General features: G+C 49.1%; 1 protein-coding gene across 2 annotated transcripts; it reads right to left on the minus strand.

Annotated features, from left to right (window-relative positions):
* AARS2 (alanyl-tRNA synthetase 2, mitochondrial) lies at window positions 1–17,587 on the minus strand. 2 transcript variants are annotated; one of them, XM_021550434.3, is made up of 22 exons: window positions 17,332–17,587; window positions 16,713–16,901; window positions 15,925–16,070; window positions 14,972–15,166; window positions 14,292–14,436; window positions 13,706–13,851; window positions 13,297–13,405; window positions 12,929–12,967; window positions 12,186–12,297; window positions 11,533–11,660; window positions 10,659–10,809; window positions 8,686–8,855; window positions 7,598–7,711; window positions 6,562–6,702; window positions 5,808–5,945; window positions 5,296–5,405; window positions 4,084–4,192; window positions 2,480–2,602; window positions 2,042–2,152; window positions 1,134–1,217; window positions 884–994; window positions 1–519 (listed from the first exon to the last, which is right to left on the minus strand). In XM_021550434.3, the coding sequence occupies exons 1-22, from the start codon at window positions 17,554–17,556 to the stop codon at window positions 355–357; spliced, it is 2,961 nt and encodes a 986-aa protein (XP_021406109.3). In that variant the 5' UTR covers window positions 17,557–17,587; the 3' UTR covers window positions 1–354. The 2 variants fall into 2 exon arrangements, with proteins under 2 accessions (XP_021406109.3, XP_085431724.1); XM_085575598.1 differs by lacking the exon at window positions 16,713–16,901.
* Window positions 17,588–17,651: the final 64 nt, after the last annotated feature.

Consider the following 17,651-nt stretch of genomic DNA (forward strand, 5'->3'; position numbering starts at 1 on the left):
TTAGATGATTGAATTCTCTCAACCTTTTAATAGCTTTAACGTAACAGTCCCAACCCCCATGTTCTCACAAAATTTCTGTGCTGGTCTTGTGGCAAGATTTGCACTGTTCCATGAGAAGTAGGATCTGCTGTTGCAACTGGTGCTTTCCAAGGCTCCACTGCCATAGGCTCATGCTGAGAAGAGGCAGCATCATTCTGTCAGTGGGGTCTCTGCTGATCCTGGATGCTCAGAAGTCAAGTGCTCCAAGGCAGTAGTTGCAGCAATGTTCAGCTGCTAATCCTTCCAGATGGGCAGAGTATATGCTTGGTATCAAGTGTCCAGCTGGGTGTATACAGCTGTCCTGGCACTAAAGGATCACAGCTTGCTCTGAGCGAACTCCAGTGCAGTAGTCAGGGCTCCCTGCATGCCTTTGGCATTTCCACTGCCCTTAGCTACGATGGGAGAGCCTCCTGCCTTCCCTTCCATCTGTGTACAGACAGCCATGGCCCAGTCAGCAGCAGAGAACCCAGGGAGGCAGCTCTGGGGAATAGACACAGGCAAGTTATTTGTAGTGTGCGGCAGCCTGCAATCTATGAATAAAGAAAGCTAACAGCATCCTCTCTGTACCCAGCCTGAGGCAGTAATGACTGTGAGGACCATAAAGGCTGAGCTTACATGTTGCCCCTGGGCAAACACAGCCTGGAGGAGCCAGGGATATCTGTGCCCAACAGAGACTGAAAGTACATCTGGTCTCAGTACAGTCATCTCAGGTCCTGCCCCTGTGTGATTAACCACGAACATTGGGCAAAACCCCAGGAAAAGCCTCAAGCAGGACCTGCTGAGCAGTGGGTCCAGCCCCCCTTGGCAGGCAGGTTCCCTTTGCCTCAATCAGGGTTCTGCTTACCTTGGATACCTGACAGGCACAGAGCACCTCACCCGAAGTCTGAGGGCTGAGCAGCAAGACTGATGTGCCAGGAGACTTGTCACACAGCTGGTTCACTACTTTCATTAGGATCTAGGAGAGGCAGGGATAACAGAGGTCAGGCAACAGCAAAGCAGAGCAGCATCCAGCAGAAAATGTGCTCAGCAACCCCCTCTTGCTGTTTGTAGCACCTGAGGTACCACTGGGCCAACAAAGAATGTGGATTACTCACAGAGAGGGAATCAGCTGGGATAGTATCAATGATGACAGGCTGGTTGCAGTATTTTGCTAGCAAGACTTGTGCCACCTTCTCAGCCTGGAGGGAGAAAAATAGCACTTTGAAGGGCTACAGGTGGCACAGGGTGGGCTGCATGGGGATAAATCCATGTAATATATACACAAAGGGAATGCAAGCATTGCTCTGTGGGACAGATAGGAGATGTATGATAGCAGAGTCAAAGACTAGCAGACGAAAATCTCCATGTGGAGCTGTACAGCCCTCCTTCCACAAATGCAAGCAGAGATGAACCCCTGTCAAAAGTGAAATAGAGAGTGACTCACTCAGTCCCCAGCCTCTCTCCTGGACCTATACAGAGCCACATGTCTCAGGAAGGCTTCTGTGGCAAGATGCTTCTACTTTAAGAAAGGGATAGTTCTCCTGAGATTTCTGTTACCAGTAAGTATTTCTAATCTGCTTTTAATATAAATTGGCAGAACACAAACACATGTGGGAAGCACAGCAAAATCCATGCAGCTGGAGGAAAACCTCTGTTAAGCCTACTGTGAGGACCATCTCATCATGCATAAACAAGGAAGTGAGGCCCAATGCCTATTGGTGTTGGCCAAAAGTGCTGGTATGGGGCTCTCTGTTCTCAGAGGCAGGGAGACATGGAAATTCTGCAGGTGCTAAAAGCCCAGCCAGTCATTCTCTGCATTTTAACCAATGGCCCCATAAACAATGGCCAATGAAATCAACCCAACACAGGGTCTGTGTTGCACCGTGCATTATTGCACAGGCTTTCCTTTCTTTTGCCTTCTGAGCCTCTAGTGACTGAGTGGCTCTGAAGAGTGACAGAGACATCAGGTCCACTGGCATGTGCTATCAGCTGGCTGCAAGCTGGTGTGCTGCTGCCTCAGTACCTGCTGCAGCTCCAGTTTCTTGATAGTTGTGTTGGCTGTTCGCTGCAGCGCTTTCAGGATGGTCTGTAGGTCTTTTCTTTGCCACTGGGGCATTGCAGTGCTGGCCACCACCTGCAAGACAATTTGCTCTGTAAGAACATTAAACATAAAGTGCTAGTTCTCTGGGAGGTCAGGCTGGAGCACAGCCTCTTTCCAGACCTTCCTTTAACCCACATGACCAGGGCAGCCAGTCACAGTGCTGAACAGCTTTCTCTTTTCAGCTAGCCATCTGCAACACAGCCACCTGGATGCTGGCAAAAATCCTTGTGACCAAAGAGGCAACAGCAGGTAGCAACTTGCCCTTGCTATTGACCATGATAAGATGTGAACCTGATAGGGAAAAAGTCATGCGTCCCATATGCCCATGCTGGGCTTTCTGTACAGGAATATAATCCTTACTTTGGTCAACTGGCCCACTTCTTTGGAGAGATTCTGCATCTCAGAAATAGAGGTGATCCTCTGCTTCATTCGTAAGGAGACAGAGTCCACTTCCACAGCTAAGCACTGGCCTACTTCCCGGGCCTGCAGAGATGGAAGGAATTCATGGTTCAAATGCAGCAACAGAAACAGTCCACAGGGATGAAGAAAATGGGGAGACAGCAGGATCATGAACACCGAAGTACTACTCAGAATCCAGTAAGAAGACACCTACAGATGGTTTAGGAATGACTGTTCCTGCAAGACTCTGAAATACAACATTCCTCTCTAGATTTGCAACCAACGCTAAATGGTCACACTCAGGCAGACCAAGCTGTTGAGCTTTATGTGCTATTTATGGTCAAAATTCATGTTTCCTCAAAAACTTGCACCAAAATCATCAGGATTTCACTGAGGAAAAACTGGGGAGCTCTGTGGAGCATCTTAGAAATCTTTTGCCATTAGCAAATGCAATCTTGGAACTGCTGACTGAAGAAACAAGAGAAACACTAACACTAAAAGGAACCTCATCAGCCATTCAAGCATATTTCCTGAGTTTACCTATCCTGATATATTTCTTACTGTTTTCACCAAAAATGCTACTATAAATATTTTTTTTTAAAAAAGCTATTACAAGTTTTTTTTCACCAGTACCAATCCTTACGTTTTGGAGCATTTCCTCCCTGCCAGATCTCTGTGCCCAGGATGGTCCTGCAAGACTTTAGAGCAGGACAGCAGAGGACTGCTCTGCCTAACTAGGATACACAACCCTTGTTTCAAGTAAATCTCTCTGCAGCTTCTCTTGTCTCATTAACACTTGCACAGAGATCCTCTCAGGGGCTCTTCAGGTCAGCACTTCCAGCAAAGCATGCAGATGTACCCTGCAGCTTTTTGTTCTTCTGCATGAAGAAAAGCCTCTCTGGGAAACAGATGCACAGGGGATGGCCAGCCAAAAAGTAACAGATTTGCAGGGTTGGCCTTTGCCTTTTGTCTTTCCAATTCCAGCGACTATGAGTCACTCTCCTCTGACAGCAGCCTTAAAGGAAGAGAGAAGGCTTATGGGGCACCTGACACCTTCGAATACTCAAAGGACAGAGTGATCACATGAACACAATAGTAGGTTGCTTACTTTTTATACAGAACCAGCCACACCAGAATCAGAGTTTAGCAGGAGAAAGACTGAAGAAAGGAAGCAAAAGGGCTGTAAGAAAGAGGCCAGAACCCTGTAATCATGAAGTGCAAATCCAAGCACGAAGAATTATACCTTAAAATACCTACCGGGGGACTGAAATTTATAGACCAGAGGCTTCCTGATATTTTGTGCAAGTTTTTGTCTTGGAAAGGGGGGGTTTGAAAGGAGAAATGAAGGTCAAGGAGACAGAGAACTAGGATGGGAGGGAAAGGAGGTGAACAGTGAGGTACAGTAGCAGAGCTGAGTCCAAGGCTGAAGCAGGAAGCCAGATGTGGCACAGCAGGGAGGCTCCAACCAAAGCAGTGGGGAGCTAATTGTCTATGAGGAACCCACAAAGGTCGGTCCTTCTGGCACTGCCTTGACATGGCAGAAATCTCTTTTGCCTCTTTCTTACCTCTTTGGCTCGTCCCCCTGTCACTGCAATGACACGGCTAATCCCTTTGACAAGCTGACGCTCGCTGATGATGGCCAGATCTTCCACAGATCCTGTTTGGAGGAGGTGCCTAAAATGTCAGCAGAGAACAGGAAAGAAAGTTGCTCTTTGCAAACAGAAATCAGGAACCCTGTTCTTTTTTTTGAGAACTCTAAAGTCCAGCAGCCCTTTTCTAATCCTAATCCCAGTACCTTGAATCCTTTCTCATCCCTAAAATCCTGATGGCACCTTGTCAGGCAAGAGACAGCAGAGTTGAGGCTATTCCAGAGGAACCTCTGTGCTACCTTGCCAAGGAGGCTCCAGTCAAATATGCAGCCAAGTTCTGTCCTCCTTTCCTCTCCTTCAGCAGTGAGATGAATTGGTGTTTTTCTCCTCTATTCACCTGCTACTCCACCACTCTCTTGTCAGGCCAGCTCACTGCCTGGCCAGTAGACTCCAGACAAAGGATAGTTGTGTAGTCTCAGGACACTGACAACCTCCCTTTTCCTTCTTGTTTATTCAATGCTGGATATGAAAACTACAGTGTCTTGGGTTCTGTTACCACAAGAAATCATTCCAGAGATCTTCATAAAAATTGATCATCTCTTCTCCCATGCAGTTTCTTGTCCCACTACTCTTACAAGAAGATCTCATAGGTAGAAAATTGCTCATTTCAAGCTCTATCTGCTCTAAGACCAGTTTGTTCCTCCTTTTTTTTATTTTTTTGGTGTCAGCACTGTCCTAAGAGCACTGTCCTTTTCTTCTACTCTCATTACTGCTAAAAGCAGAAGAGGGTGAAGATAATTAATTAACATAATCAGAGCAGTCTCAAGTTCTCACAGCTGAATTGGAGTCTTTAGCCAGGCACCCAGCCCTTCTGTAACCCCAAAGGCAAAGCTCCAAAACCCTGGTGTGACAAGTCACACACACCTTTCCCATACCCTGCTGGTGCTCTGTGGCTTCCAGGTCAGTTTCAGACTATGAAGTAAGGAAAAATGCTGTGCATTTTGTTAAGGTTTGTTCACCCTGGAACTTCCCAAGCTTTGTAAATAGCCCATCCTGTCCTCAAAAAATATTTTTCCAGTGAGGAAACTTAGTTTCACAGGGACAGGAAGGTGAGCTTATAGTGATGTTTCTACCTCAGCCACAACTGCCCACAAACATGCCCTCTGGCTGCAAGTAAAAGTCACTTACGTCCCACAGCAGAGCTCCACAGAGGTCTGCATTGCAGCCTTGGAGTCACAGGTCAGCACATTCTCCACAGGGACCCCCAGGGACACTATCCTCACTGGATCTGGATACCCCTGACAGAGGAGACAGGGATCAGCAGCTAACAACACCATTGTTCAGGGGCACTTAGCGACTAACTACATAGCTTCAGGGTCTGCCTCATTTTTCTCCTATTCTAGAACAGCCTCTGAGTCAGGGGTGGCACCATTTCTCCCCCACAACCAGCCACCAGTGGGAGAAAGACACAATTGGTGACATGACAGGCTTTTGGTCCACAGGCATAAACAGAAAGCCTGTGCATCACCAGTGTCCATGTTTTACAGCAGTGTCCTGAGACCTCATCTCTGTCCTATTTTCCACCTGAGTTTTGGGAGACAATTCCTTTGCAGAAACACATTGTGTCAACATCTCGTGTCTGAGACGATTCCTGCTGAAGGAGAATGCTCATGAAGATGTGTGCTGCCATCCTGCCATACCTCATCCACCGCACGGAGCCCCTGAACTCTTCTTGCCAGTGTGAGGGGGACTTCAGCCACATGCACCACCTCATTTTTTTGGATCAGGTCCTGGACCACTTGCTCCACTTGTTGCAGCTGCTCCACAGTCACATGGCCCTGAGGAAGCAAATCAGCCACATTCAGAAGCCTCCCGAGAGGTACAGAATGAAGGAGGGAGATCTGGGGCACAGCCACCAGATGATTTAGCTTGGGCACACCACTCTACCCCTGCATCTCATCTTCTCTGCTTGTAAAAGGGAACTGTGAACATCATGGCCCTCCCACATTCTACTTAGAGATAAGGATTTTTGATGGAAGAGCATCAGCCAAAGTCTTCAAAAGAGATACCAGAATGAATGACAGGTTACCAGGTTACCCGACCCAAAGCTTCACAAATACTCTCACCTGAATGTCCAGTACAGACATCAGCTATGTGTCACAGCCAAGCACCATCTCTCAAAGACTCCTTTACACTATTTTGTGTCAGTACCATGACCACTGGCCTTGCTAAGTCCTTTCTCTTCTGACCCCCATTCAACCCCTCAACAAGCCCTGCTCAGGGTCAGGTCAATGCAAAATGGACATGGTCACTTCCAGAGGACCAAGCTTCATTACTCAGACAAAACGTGACTTGTCTCTAAAGGAGTGATTATGGGGAGAGGGGAAAAATCCCTGGAGAGAATCCCTGAATGCTGGTAGTGCTGAGAACTAGGGACCTGGATTTCAGAGTCACCTTGGTATCAAAGTCGAAGCGCAGCTGCTGTGCTGTGACGTGTGAGCCCCGCTGCTCGGTGCTGTCCCCCAGGACACGCCGGAGCGCGAAGCTCAGCAGGTGGGTGGCAGTGTGGTTCCTCATGCAGGCCAGGCGCTGTGCCTGAAAACACACACCACTTAGCAGGGAGTGCTCGCCCTCCGCAGCTCGGGGGAGAGGGATTGTTGGGAAGGATGAATAAATATAATTGCCTGGCAAAAGATTCACAATAGTACAGCCAGGATGAAGACAATCCCCCCTACTGGCTGGACAATACCCTTACCTATAGATAGGTCCAAAGGTCAAATGGACTGTTCTATCTCAATCCTCAAAATGTATGGTTCATCCCACACCTGTAACCCTACCCTGAAGCATCAAGTGTCTGTGACCCCCATTGGCCCAAGTCTTGTTCCAGCCCACCTTGAAGCCCCCTGATAAGGGGTCTATGAGGGACCGATGCCCTCTTGGAATCCCCGCTCTCTTGGAACTTCCACCCTCTCCTAGAGCATCCTCTCTACCTCTTGTCTCTCCCCTCCGCCATCCCCTCAGGCCTTGCCATGTGCTGCATCTGGCAGCTTCCAAGCAAGACCTTTCACCATCCCTAATAAACCTGATATTCTAAGAACAGCCTTCAGAGATCTCTCGTCTCCATTCATCAAAGCCATCCTGGAGCCCAGCTTTCCCTACAAGGGATGGCACAAAGAGATAAGGAAAAGACTGCATGTCAGCGGATAGGAGAAGATGGAGGAAACCCAACAGGCAGTACAGCTGTCAGATGAGTTATGTGATGGGGCAGCTCTAACTCATTTTTCCATGGGATCATCTTTGTAAAACAGTAACGGGTAGGTACTTTTGGACAGATCAATGGGTTACAAAGATTACAGAGTCAGTTGTGGTATCTCCTTCCCACTGCACGCTATGAGGAAGAACAGCCTCAAGAATACAAGTGACAAAGATCTGCTGTGCCTGGTTTACTCAGGATATCACAAGGAAAAGGTTAAGAGCACTAAGTTATCACCTCATCCACAAAGAGCTGCATTTGGTCACCAGCACGCAGGGTTTCCACAGCAGTCACCTCATGGATCACATAGCCACCACAGAGATGAACTGACTCTACAGGGAAGAGCACATCCTGAGCAAAGAGACAGAAAAACGAGTTAGGACACAGGGAAGCTCCAAATACCTGTGCTGTGTACCTGCTTGACCCGACTGGGAAGCACATTTCCCACTGATCCCTAAAAGACAGGGATGGGGTGGGAAAAACAGAGAGAAGCTTACTGCAAGCATAACCAAAGTGTCTCAGACCTTGCCTGTACCCAGCCACTCACTATAAAGTATGCTGAAGTTGCCAGCTTGCAGTGGACAGGCAGTAACTGCTGACTAATTTTCTTAACAACTATACTCATCCATGAGAAAATTAACAGCATCTCCCAAGGCATATCTCTGGCATCCAAGGCACCATTTCTGCCTCACTGGGATAGCAACAAAACTGGACCACCACTTTAGCCTGGGGAGAAGTGCTGAGCAAGGCACTGTAACATTCTGCAAGGCTAAAAAGGCCCAGGAGTGATTATCAAGAGCTAGAGATGGGGAAAGGAGAAAAGGTTGTGCCTCGTGTAACTTCCCAGTACAGGGTAAAAGCTCTCCCTTTGGCAAGGCTGAAGAAACATGCTGCAGAAGTGGAGGTCCTCCCTGATGCTCTTGGGAGGAATAAGGGTTTTTGCACTGGGTTTCAGGTTGGGCAGCACTTGCAGCTGTCCAGGACTGACTCAGTTCACGGACTCTGTGATCAGTGATTGCCTTCTCTCAGCATTACAACCCCAGCTGGCAAGAATACAGCACATTGAAGGAAGACCTGAGAAGACCTTAGTCTTCCTCAGCAAGATGAAATTGCAAAGGGCTGTGAGAGACAGCCACAGCAGCAAGAATGCCCTTGTGAAGTTTTTGCTGATTCTGTCTTACCCCACCAACTCTGATGCTAAGCCAAGAGAACTGTCAAGAGTCAGCAGCTCGCAAATTAACACAGTAGAACAACCCATCACTTGGAGAATTCTGCCTGGCCACAGAACCCATGGCAGCTTTGGGTTAGGCAGCAAAGGGCCTTACCTGCTGTCCTAAACGTATCATGTAGCCTTGGTCAGAGTCTTGCCCTCCCTGCTCTGCATAGAAGTTAGTCCTGTCCAAGATGACACCACAGCGTTGCCCTCCCCCAACTTCCTTATGGAGAGACTGATCTTTGTACAGCATCAGGACAGTGGCCTGGCATGGACTGAACTCTGTCAGGGAGAAGAAGACAGCAGCAGTTAGTGCATACAGCCTGTCAGACTGCAACAGAAAAGGAGGGATCACTTCCCTGTGCCAACCCTGCCAACACCTGGGCTATACTGAAAGCTGGAACTTTGCCTTGGTAGGAGAAGAACAGCTACTGGCAGAAGGGACAAAGGACTGGAACTAAGTCACCCCTCACTTACCTAATGACAGAACTGCAGAGCAGCAGCTAAGCAGGCAGGGACACCCAATCTGGCTCCACATGAGCCTGGTAAAGAAAATGAGGCACAAACACATCTGCATCTTGCTACACTGCAAGCTTGGCAAACCTGACTGACTTTTATGAAGATGCTGTGGATAGGGGACAACAGGGATGTTATGTTCCTGGGTGCAGCAAGCATCTAACATGCTCTCCTGTAGGCTCCTTGAATCCAAATTTGGGCACTGAGGACAAGTGGCCCATAAATTGGGTGTGTAATTGGCTGGGCAGAGGGCCCCAGTGAGAATTGCTCAGTAGTTCAATGTTCAACTGATATTCAGCTACTAGCAGAGCTACCTGGTTGTGCCTGGGATGCTTGGTGGCTGATATAAGGGACAACACCACTTAACATCTTCATTAATAATTATCCATGACAAAATGACATGTACTCATATCCCACTTAATTGGCAAGGACTGGCTGATACATTGAAGAACTGGACTGCTTTCTGAAGGCATCTGAGCAGCCTACAGAAATGAACTGACAGAAATCTTAGGTTCTTGGGAGCAAGCTGAACACAAGGCAGCAGGGTACCCTTGCAGCAAGGAAGGCTGCCTGCCTGCTGAGCTGTATGAACACAAACAGCCAGCAGTCAAAGAAAGAGGTTATTCATCCCTATTTAGCATTTGGGAGACTACATCAAGAGTACAGGAAATTCTGGCTGTACCTGAAGAAAAAATCCTTTACACACTAAGAGTGATAAAGAACAGGGAACAGATAGCCTATGAGATTTTTGTCCCTGAAGATAATGAAAACTTAAATGGACAAAGCTCTGAGCAATGTGATCCAACTGTGAAACTGGACATCCAGAGATTCCCTTCAACCCAAATTATTCCATGATTTAGAAGCTAAGAAGGTGGGACAGTTCTAGTTTGGGGATTTGAGCCAATGTCACTATGAGGCTTCTTTCCTCTGTTGTGCTCTTGGTGTAGTATATATAGTTTGAATTGCCTCACTTTCTGCTTAGCGTGGGCTGCCACCAGCACACTGGGTAAAAGGGAGTTGGCTGTACACAGCCTTCTCTAATGGTCTGTGACAGCCACACCACCTCTGTCTTATCTTGATAAGCCACTGTTGCTTATCTTCATGCCTTCCGTAGAGTATCAGCAGCCTCAGTTACCGTAGGTGACAAAAAGCCTGCGCTGGCACCTAGCGGTCTGCCACGGAAACAGCAAGGGCCCGCTTTCACACAGCTACCTAAAACCTTGCGTAATTATCCTTCTTTCTCTCGAGCACACACCCAGAAGCCTAATTGTTGGAGACCAGACTTATCTCTAGAAGAAATCAACAGTTCCTGTTTCACCACTGCACACAGTGGTGCCAACCCAGAGCTCCGCCCTGTTACCATCCCAGAGCCTTCCTAGGGACATACCAACAGCACTAAGAAAAGCACCTGGTTTGGGATGAGGTACAGGGGTAGGGAAGAAACATGGCAGCAAGGTGGACAGGTTTGGACCACGAAGTACACGTTGTGCACACATGGGGCTAGGCAACAAAAGCAGGCATGTGAGGGACTCCAGCAGAGCTTGCTTTGCAGGTGGGCCAGGCACTCACCGTACTGGCCGTGCTGCCCCAGCGTGTAGGCGTACTTGGGAGAGTCATCTGTAGCAGGCACACTGCTGCCCTGCAGCCAAGCCAGCGAGTGCACATCCAGACGGGTGTTTGCGGTCCCTGGCTGTCCAGCCTGTGGGCCACCAGACTTCCGCTGCAGCAGAGCAAAGGCACAGTTAGATGGCAGCTCCCTGGGGGCAAGCAAACAGGTAACTGGAACTGTAAGACTAGGAATGACTTCTTCCACCTCCATGGAAAAGGCTTGTTCAGATCCAGGCTTGATGTAGGCTAATGCTAATTAAGCCCATCCCTTCAAACCTCACAAGTACTGAATACCACTCTGTGATAGCCTTGAGCCAGGCCATACCTGGCTGTTAACACATCCCTCCTGGCACAGATTGCTGTGTTGCTGTGAAGCTTCCAGGCCATTAAAGCTCAGGAGAGGAAGGCCTCAAACCAATTACTGCACTAGGGGATGGTGGTGAGTGGGCAGTGCAAGTATTTCAGCACTAGTGAGGTGGTGGAGATTTTGTAAACTCTTCATAAATAATTTGCTGCTTCAGCTGTCTAAGCTGGTTCTACTTTGTGAGAAGTTAGACTACATGACTAACAGAGGACTGTCCTAATCTATATAAATATTTCATAACCTTCACTCCAGCATCATAAAATACCTGAAGAAAAACCACCAACAGTTCAGTTCCACATTCAGAAACAAGGGGACTGAGATGCCACTGCTGTTTCAAACTCACTTCAGGGAGAAGGCAGGTAGCCCTGTGGTGCTCTGAAGAGCCTCAGCAGTGAAAGAAATCCTGCTTCCACGGTCACAGGAGACAGGTAAGGCTTTGAATTATTCTGACAATACAGGTCTTCCTCTTACCTTTGCATCTTCCAGAGCAAGTTTGTTAAAAGCAGCTGAATCCAGACTGATTCCCTTCTCTTCAAGCATCAAGTCAATCAGATCCAGAGGGAATCCCAGATTCCCATAGAGAGACCAGGCTACCTCAGCTGTAAGACAAAAAGAAGGACAAGAACTCTGTGTGAACACAGAAAGCAAAGGCATCTCAAGATTTGTCTGGGTGGGATCAGTCTAGTGTGTGCTTTGGTAACTGGATCTACCTGTGCAACTGGTTAATGGGGAAGAGAAGCCTTGGAGTTCTTCTTGCATGGGACAGAGTATTAATAAGGCTCCACAGCCCCCCTCCTACTAAAATTCAGTGCAGAACATCTAGACAGGCAGCTGCACTGGTTGGGTCCTGTGCTTCTTCTCTCAGATGTGTATAACGACCTTGTTGATCAGTCAATAAAACAGCAAGGGAATATTTCTAACTTGGTTGTTGCCTAGTTTGTTGTGAGGACAAAGTACTAGAAAACAACTCCGGTCTGGAGAAAGGAACATCTGCTCCTCTGTCTGGGGCTAGTGTTACAGAAAACGCAGGGGAGGCAAACATCCACCAGTTTTGACTGCAATGCTTGTGAGGACCTGGAGTAAACTGTCTCTTAAGTGCAGCTTGTCAGAGGAGGGACACTCACCTGGGAAATTTGTGGAGGGCTCCATCTGCTGCACTGTCCGCTCGATGATGCACCTCCCGCGCTCCAGGGAGGATAGAAATGCAGCCTCATTCTCATTAATGATATCCTTGATCTGCCCAAGGATCAGAAGAGTTACCCACATTTCAGGGAGTTCTCCAGCTCAGCTCAGACCTGCTTAGTCAGCTCAAAGCATATAAACCAGCCTTTTTGTTCTGCATGTACCCATCACAACATGGCTCTGATGCATTATTGAACAGTGCCAAAGTCATTGTGTCTCCTGTCACCACTCCTGTCAAGGAAATATTGACCATCCACATGGGGAAAGCTTTAGGCTGACAAATGTTCCCTATGACCCAATTACAACTGTATGTCTGGAACAGCCAGAGAAGTTGCTGTAAGTGGAAGCAAGCTGGGACTAGCCTTAAATCATCATTCCACTTTAGACAAAGGGTACGCAGGAGAGGACGGGCTGTATTTGCACTCAACCAAAATAGCTACTGTAGCTTTTTTAGAGCAACAGCCGCATTACACAGCACATGCAGTCCCTGGTAAGGACCTAGTGGACCATATGGAAATCTGCCACAGACACTTGTGCCCAGAACATCTCAGTCCACCCATGAGAACATGATTGCGGAGGAGGCTACGCAAACTCCTCCAGCTAAGTCTGAAGGGCAGGCTGATTTCTGGCCTTGAGAGCAGTGATTCACAAAGTTAATGAGACAAGGGGATTCCACATTGCTCACCAGGTTGGCATTCCTTCTCAGCTCTGGATAAGCATCTCCCTGTGGAAGTGAGCCTCAGTTAGTGATAACATCCTCAGCATCTTCCTCGGGGGATCTCGCAGCATGTCACAAACATTATAGAGGTTACTTGCATACAGTAACACATGCTTGTGCTGACTGTACCACTGATGTCACTACATCCCCTCCCTCCCATCACAAGTGATAATACGGACAAGAGGTTTTTAATGCTGGAATGCATACCATCAGGTAACACCTCCCTGGAGCTCCTTCCCATCCAAAATTGACTCCTGACAGTATGCAGAAAATGGACTTGGGGCTGAATAGGATGCGTGATGACCTTTTTCCCCCAAGACAGCAGTTTTACTCACCAGCACTTCCACGACTGTAGGCACCAGGGAGGCCAGGAGCCCAGGTGGAGCCTGTAGAACTTCAGAGCAAAAGCGTACAGCCCTGCGCAGGATCCGACGCAGCACCAGTCTGAAAACAGAGAAGGATTCCTCAGGCAGCCTTGTGAGCATCCCTGCCCAGCTGCCACATCCAGCATCCCCCAGCTCATCTGGTCTGATTCATCAGCACAGGCCAGATGCTCCCAACACTCTACACCCATCCAAGGGGAAGTCTGCAGATTGGAACCCCTTCCTGGCTCTCATCTTCCTGTCTCCCTAAAAGCTCATGTACTCCCTATCTGGGGCCCACACTAGAACCTCTTCCCTGGCTGTTCATATTCCTTTCTAGACCTAACTTCCTCCACCTCATGCCATCTCCTTACGTCCTTACTCTGCTCCAGAGAAGCCTGGGTAGATGCCATCAGTGATGCACACGCACAGGGTGCGCACATGATCTGCCACCACGCGGTAGGCCATGTTCACACGCCCAACATCAGCATTCCCGACCAAACCTTGGTATCTGGGTGCCCTGCAGACCTAAAAGAGAAAGTAGAGAGAAAATCAGCAGAAAATGGCTGCAGAAGAAGTTTCAACACAAGAGGCAGCCAGCTATGCCTGACATCATGTTTTTCAAGTACCTCTGAACGCCGTGCACCTAAGATGTACTCATCAAATCCTTCCACGGCACTACAGACCAAGACTTCTGTAACTAACACAGGTCAGCCAATGCCCTAGCACTGAGAAACTTAAAACACTTTAAAGGAAAATGAATCAGCAGTGCTGAAATTCCAGCAGATTTCCAGCCTGGAATTCTCCCTTTTTTCTAGAACACTGCATTGGACCTGGCAGGACATAACCTCCCGCCTCAAGACACTGCTCAGTAACTGCTCAGAGAAGACTATACTATGCTACCCAGCAAGCAGTCTGTGTTCAAGGAGCTTTTGTTGAGCTGTGACTCTAAGCAGAAGCACCATCACCTTGTGAATAGCATCCAAGATGGGAGTGAAGAGATCTGTGTCATAGCTGGAACGTTTGTTCTGCAGAACTGTCACCAGTCTTTCCAGACCCATTCCTGTATCCACATGGTACTGCGGCAAGGGAAGGAGATTCCCCTCCACCTCTCTGTCAGCCAGGCAGGAAAAATAAAAGGCAAAAGAGAAGCAAGGATCAGTTCATGAGCAAAAATAAGGAACAGGTGAATCAAAGAGAATGGGAAAGTGACAGGGGATGGAAACATTGGGTGACCCAGCATAAGGAAGCTCAGGGATAAGAGTGACAGCAGCCTGCCTTAGCCCTGTCAGGCAGCCATTATCTGACCATCACATAGCATAGGCTGCAATGTAAGGAAAATGCAATGTAGGATAGGCTGCAATGTAAGGAAAAAAGGCCTTCTCCTCCTCTTCCAGACTGCTGCAGACCTCAAGAGATCTCTGGAATGCAGCATTAAGGGAGAATAGGCAGTGAAGGTTGAAGAAGACAGGGATTTAAAGCAAAGGGGACCAAGAGCCATGCTGGGCAAATCTCCACAGTTTCTCTCTTGCTCCTGGTCTTGGTATTGCTACCTTCTGGAAACCAGTGATAAGTCTGAGAATATACCCATGATTTTGGAGTCAGGCTAGGGGGAAAGGCTCTGGAGTTCAGATGAGATGCTTGGTACCTGCTGTACTGCATGAAAACTAAGTTCCAGATCTCCACTACATCGGGGCTGCCCTGGTTCACCAGTGCTGCAGCATTTCTGCCACCACCCACGTGGTCATAGTGGATCTCTGTGCAGGGACCGCAAGGACCTGTGTCCCCCATCTCCCAGAAGTTATCCTTCAATGGGAAAGGAAGCACGTGACTGGCAGGAACCCTGGAAAGGCAGATAACAGAGATGGCAGTGCTGAGGCATACACACAAACCACACAGTAACCCAGATCACAAAGAAAGCTGGAAGAAAGGAATCCTTTCTTCCTTCTACAGACTCAAAAAGGAAACACATCAGAATTCCTCTGTTTCTCTACTTCCTCTGCTTCCTTCTGTTCACACAGAATTACTCTCCTTAGTAAGATTAAGTGAGCCAAACCACACAGGACCCTAGTCTCAGCCCAGAATTATGGGCAAACACAGCCTGGCCCCTGCTGACCAAGACAGGCTCTCCACTGGGTCTATGGAGCACCTTGCTCCTTGGAGCAGAGGCAAGACCTGAACACCATCAGTGGCACAGAGCTGGCTGCCTTGGGCTCAAAGCCTACATACAGCTGGAACAAGATCCCCAAGCACAGCAGTGCTCTCTGCAATGGCTGCACCCTCTCACTGAAGCAGACATTGCCTGCTTTCAGAGAACACACTCTCATGATGGAGAGGAAGCAAAGGATTGGAGATCCTGTACGTACTTCATCCAGGCCAGCCAGTTTTAGGCACATACCCACCCCCACTGATACTACCTGAGAATGAACCAAAAGTTCAAGAGACCCAGTGAGTTCAGAGCCCAGCTGACTTTTAACAGCGCAAAGAAACCAGAAACAAAATGGTAAAACATACTCTCTGGCCCCCACAGCTGATCAACTAAAGAGCAAATGCAAGACTGTGGAAAGTAAAATGTCAGCACCTCTTCTCTGACACACTTACCCCAAGTGGAGCCACACATCCCTGCACTCCTCGTCTGCGCTCAGCCCCAGCGAGGGGTCTCCACCAAAGTAGGTGACATAGAGACGATCTCTGGGGATCTCATAGACCTCTGTCAAGAGCTCCCAGGCCATGCTACATGCCTCCTCCTGAGCAGGTAGGGAACATAAATGAAGCACAATAATTCAGAGTCTTTAGAATGGGAATCAAACAACAAAGAAGTTAATTTCAGCTGTTTCTCTCCCTTTCTAATTTTCAGACGTATTGCAAAGAGCAAGGATGAAGGTCAGGAGAATGAAACAGCTCACTGCTGCCAGTGGAAAACTGACATTTCTAAAATGTTGTGAGCCCTTCAGCATGGTGTGCATCTATGTGCTTGCTGGCAGAGTTACATGGATTATTTAATTTCCAAAGAAAAAATCTATATGTCACCTAAAAAACTTAGCATCCTTTGTTCTTCTTCCCTTTTCAAACCTTCTAGTAACAAACATTAAATGAGCTGGTAACCTCTTTACACCATATTAAGTGGCTAACACTGGCATTCTCACAGAAAACTTTTATTTTTACATGTTGGTCACAGCTTTGGCAGGCTGAGTGCTTTGAGAGTCTTCAGGACACATTCAGCAATAGAGCCCATGAGCTCACCACCGCTGTTCCAGGCCACAGAGCCCCCAGGAATGAATCTGGATCTTACCAAAACACCTTCTGTACACACTCCTATGGCACTACAGCACAGCTCTGAAAGGCAGGTTATGTTTTCCCCTAGAAAGGGTTCACTACTATCACCTCACCTTAAAGTAATCCCCAAAGGACCAGTTCCCCAGCATCTCAAAGAATGTGTGATGGTAAGTATCTCGGCCTACATCCTCCAGATCGTTGTGCTTCCCTCCTGCACGCACACACTTCTGGCTGTTCACCACCCGCCGGTACTGGGCCAGCTCACTCCGGGGGTGCACCGTGCCCAGGAAAATAGGCTTGAACTGGAAACGAGAGACACACGCTCTAGATGCCTAGGTGTAGGCATTCCTACAGATGCCTAGGTGGCATCTGTACCCGCTATGGACAGATGCCACCTAGTGCAGTGAGCCTGCGCCTGGGGCTCCCGATACACAGAATGGGTCAGGTTGGAAGGGACCACAGTGGGCCATCTGGTCCAACCTCCCTGCTTTAGCTAGTTCGTTCCAGAACACACGGCACAAGATTATGTTGACAGTTTTAAACTATCGCCAGCGGGGGAGACTCGCACAGCACTGCGGCACTACGAGAGGCGTCCAGCAGGACGGCGGCGCGGGGAGCCCAGGGCAACGCCGGAGATCTTGGCAGGGGACACCCCGAGCCGGGCGGCGCTCCTCTGAGATGCGGAAGCGCCGGCGAGCCGGAGGAGGGGAGGTGCAGGACAGGGAAGAGCACCTGGTTCATGCCCGCATTGACGAAGAGGAGACGCGGGTCGCCGCGGGGCCGCACGGGGGCCGAGGGCAGGCGGCGGTGGCCGTGGCGCTCCTCGAAGAAGCGCAGGAAGGCGGCGCGGATCTGCCCCGCCGACGGGCAGGCAGCACCGCCGCGGCGGGGACTGCAGCGCCAGCGCCATGGCACCGCCAGCAGCAGCCGCCGCCGCAGCCGGGCGGCGGCAGCCATGGCGCCTCACGGCGGACGGCAGCGCCGGGGCGCCCGGAAGGGGCGGTACGAGGAGGAGGCGGGACCCGGCGGAGCGCGGCGGGACTGCGGGAAAG

The sequence above is a fragment of the Lonchura striata genome, chromosome 3 (assembly GCF_050655825.1).
Source record: "Lonchura striata isolate lonStrDom1 chromosome 3, ASM5065582v1, whole genome shotgun sequence".
In the NCBI taxonomy this organism is placed as follows: domain Eukaryota; kingdom Metazoa; phylum Chordata; class Aves; order Passeriformes; family Estrildidae; genus Lonchura; species Lonchura striata.

Excerpts from the sequence above, each read along its gene's own strand:
- AARS2 (XM_021550434.3), bottom strand. The coding sequence starts at position 17,556 with ATGGCTGCCGCCGCCCGGCTGCGGCGGCGGCTGCTGCTGGCGGTGCCA. Across the intron at positions 16,071-16,712 it reads CCTTTGGGGATTACTTTAAG|GAGGAGGCATGTAGCATGGC; the intron begins GTGAGGTGATAG and ends CTACCTGCTCAG. Across the intron at positions 10,810-11,532 it reads TTGCTCTGGAAGATGCAAAG|CGGAAGTCTGGTGGCCCACA; the intron begins GTAAGAGGAAGA and ends GCTCTGCTGCAG.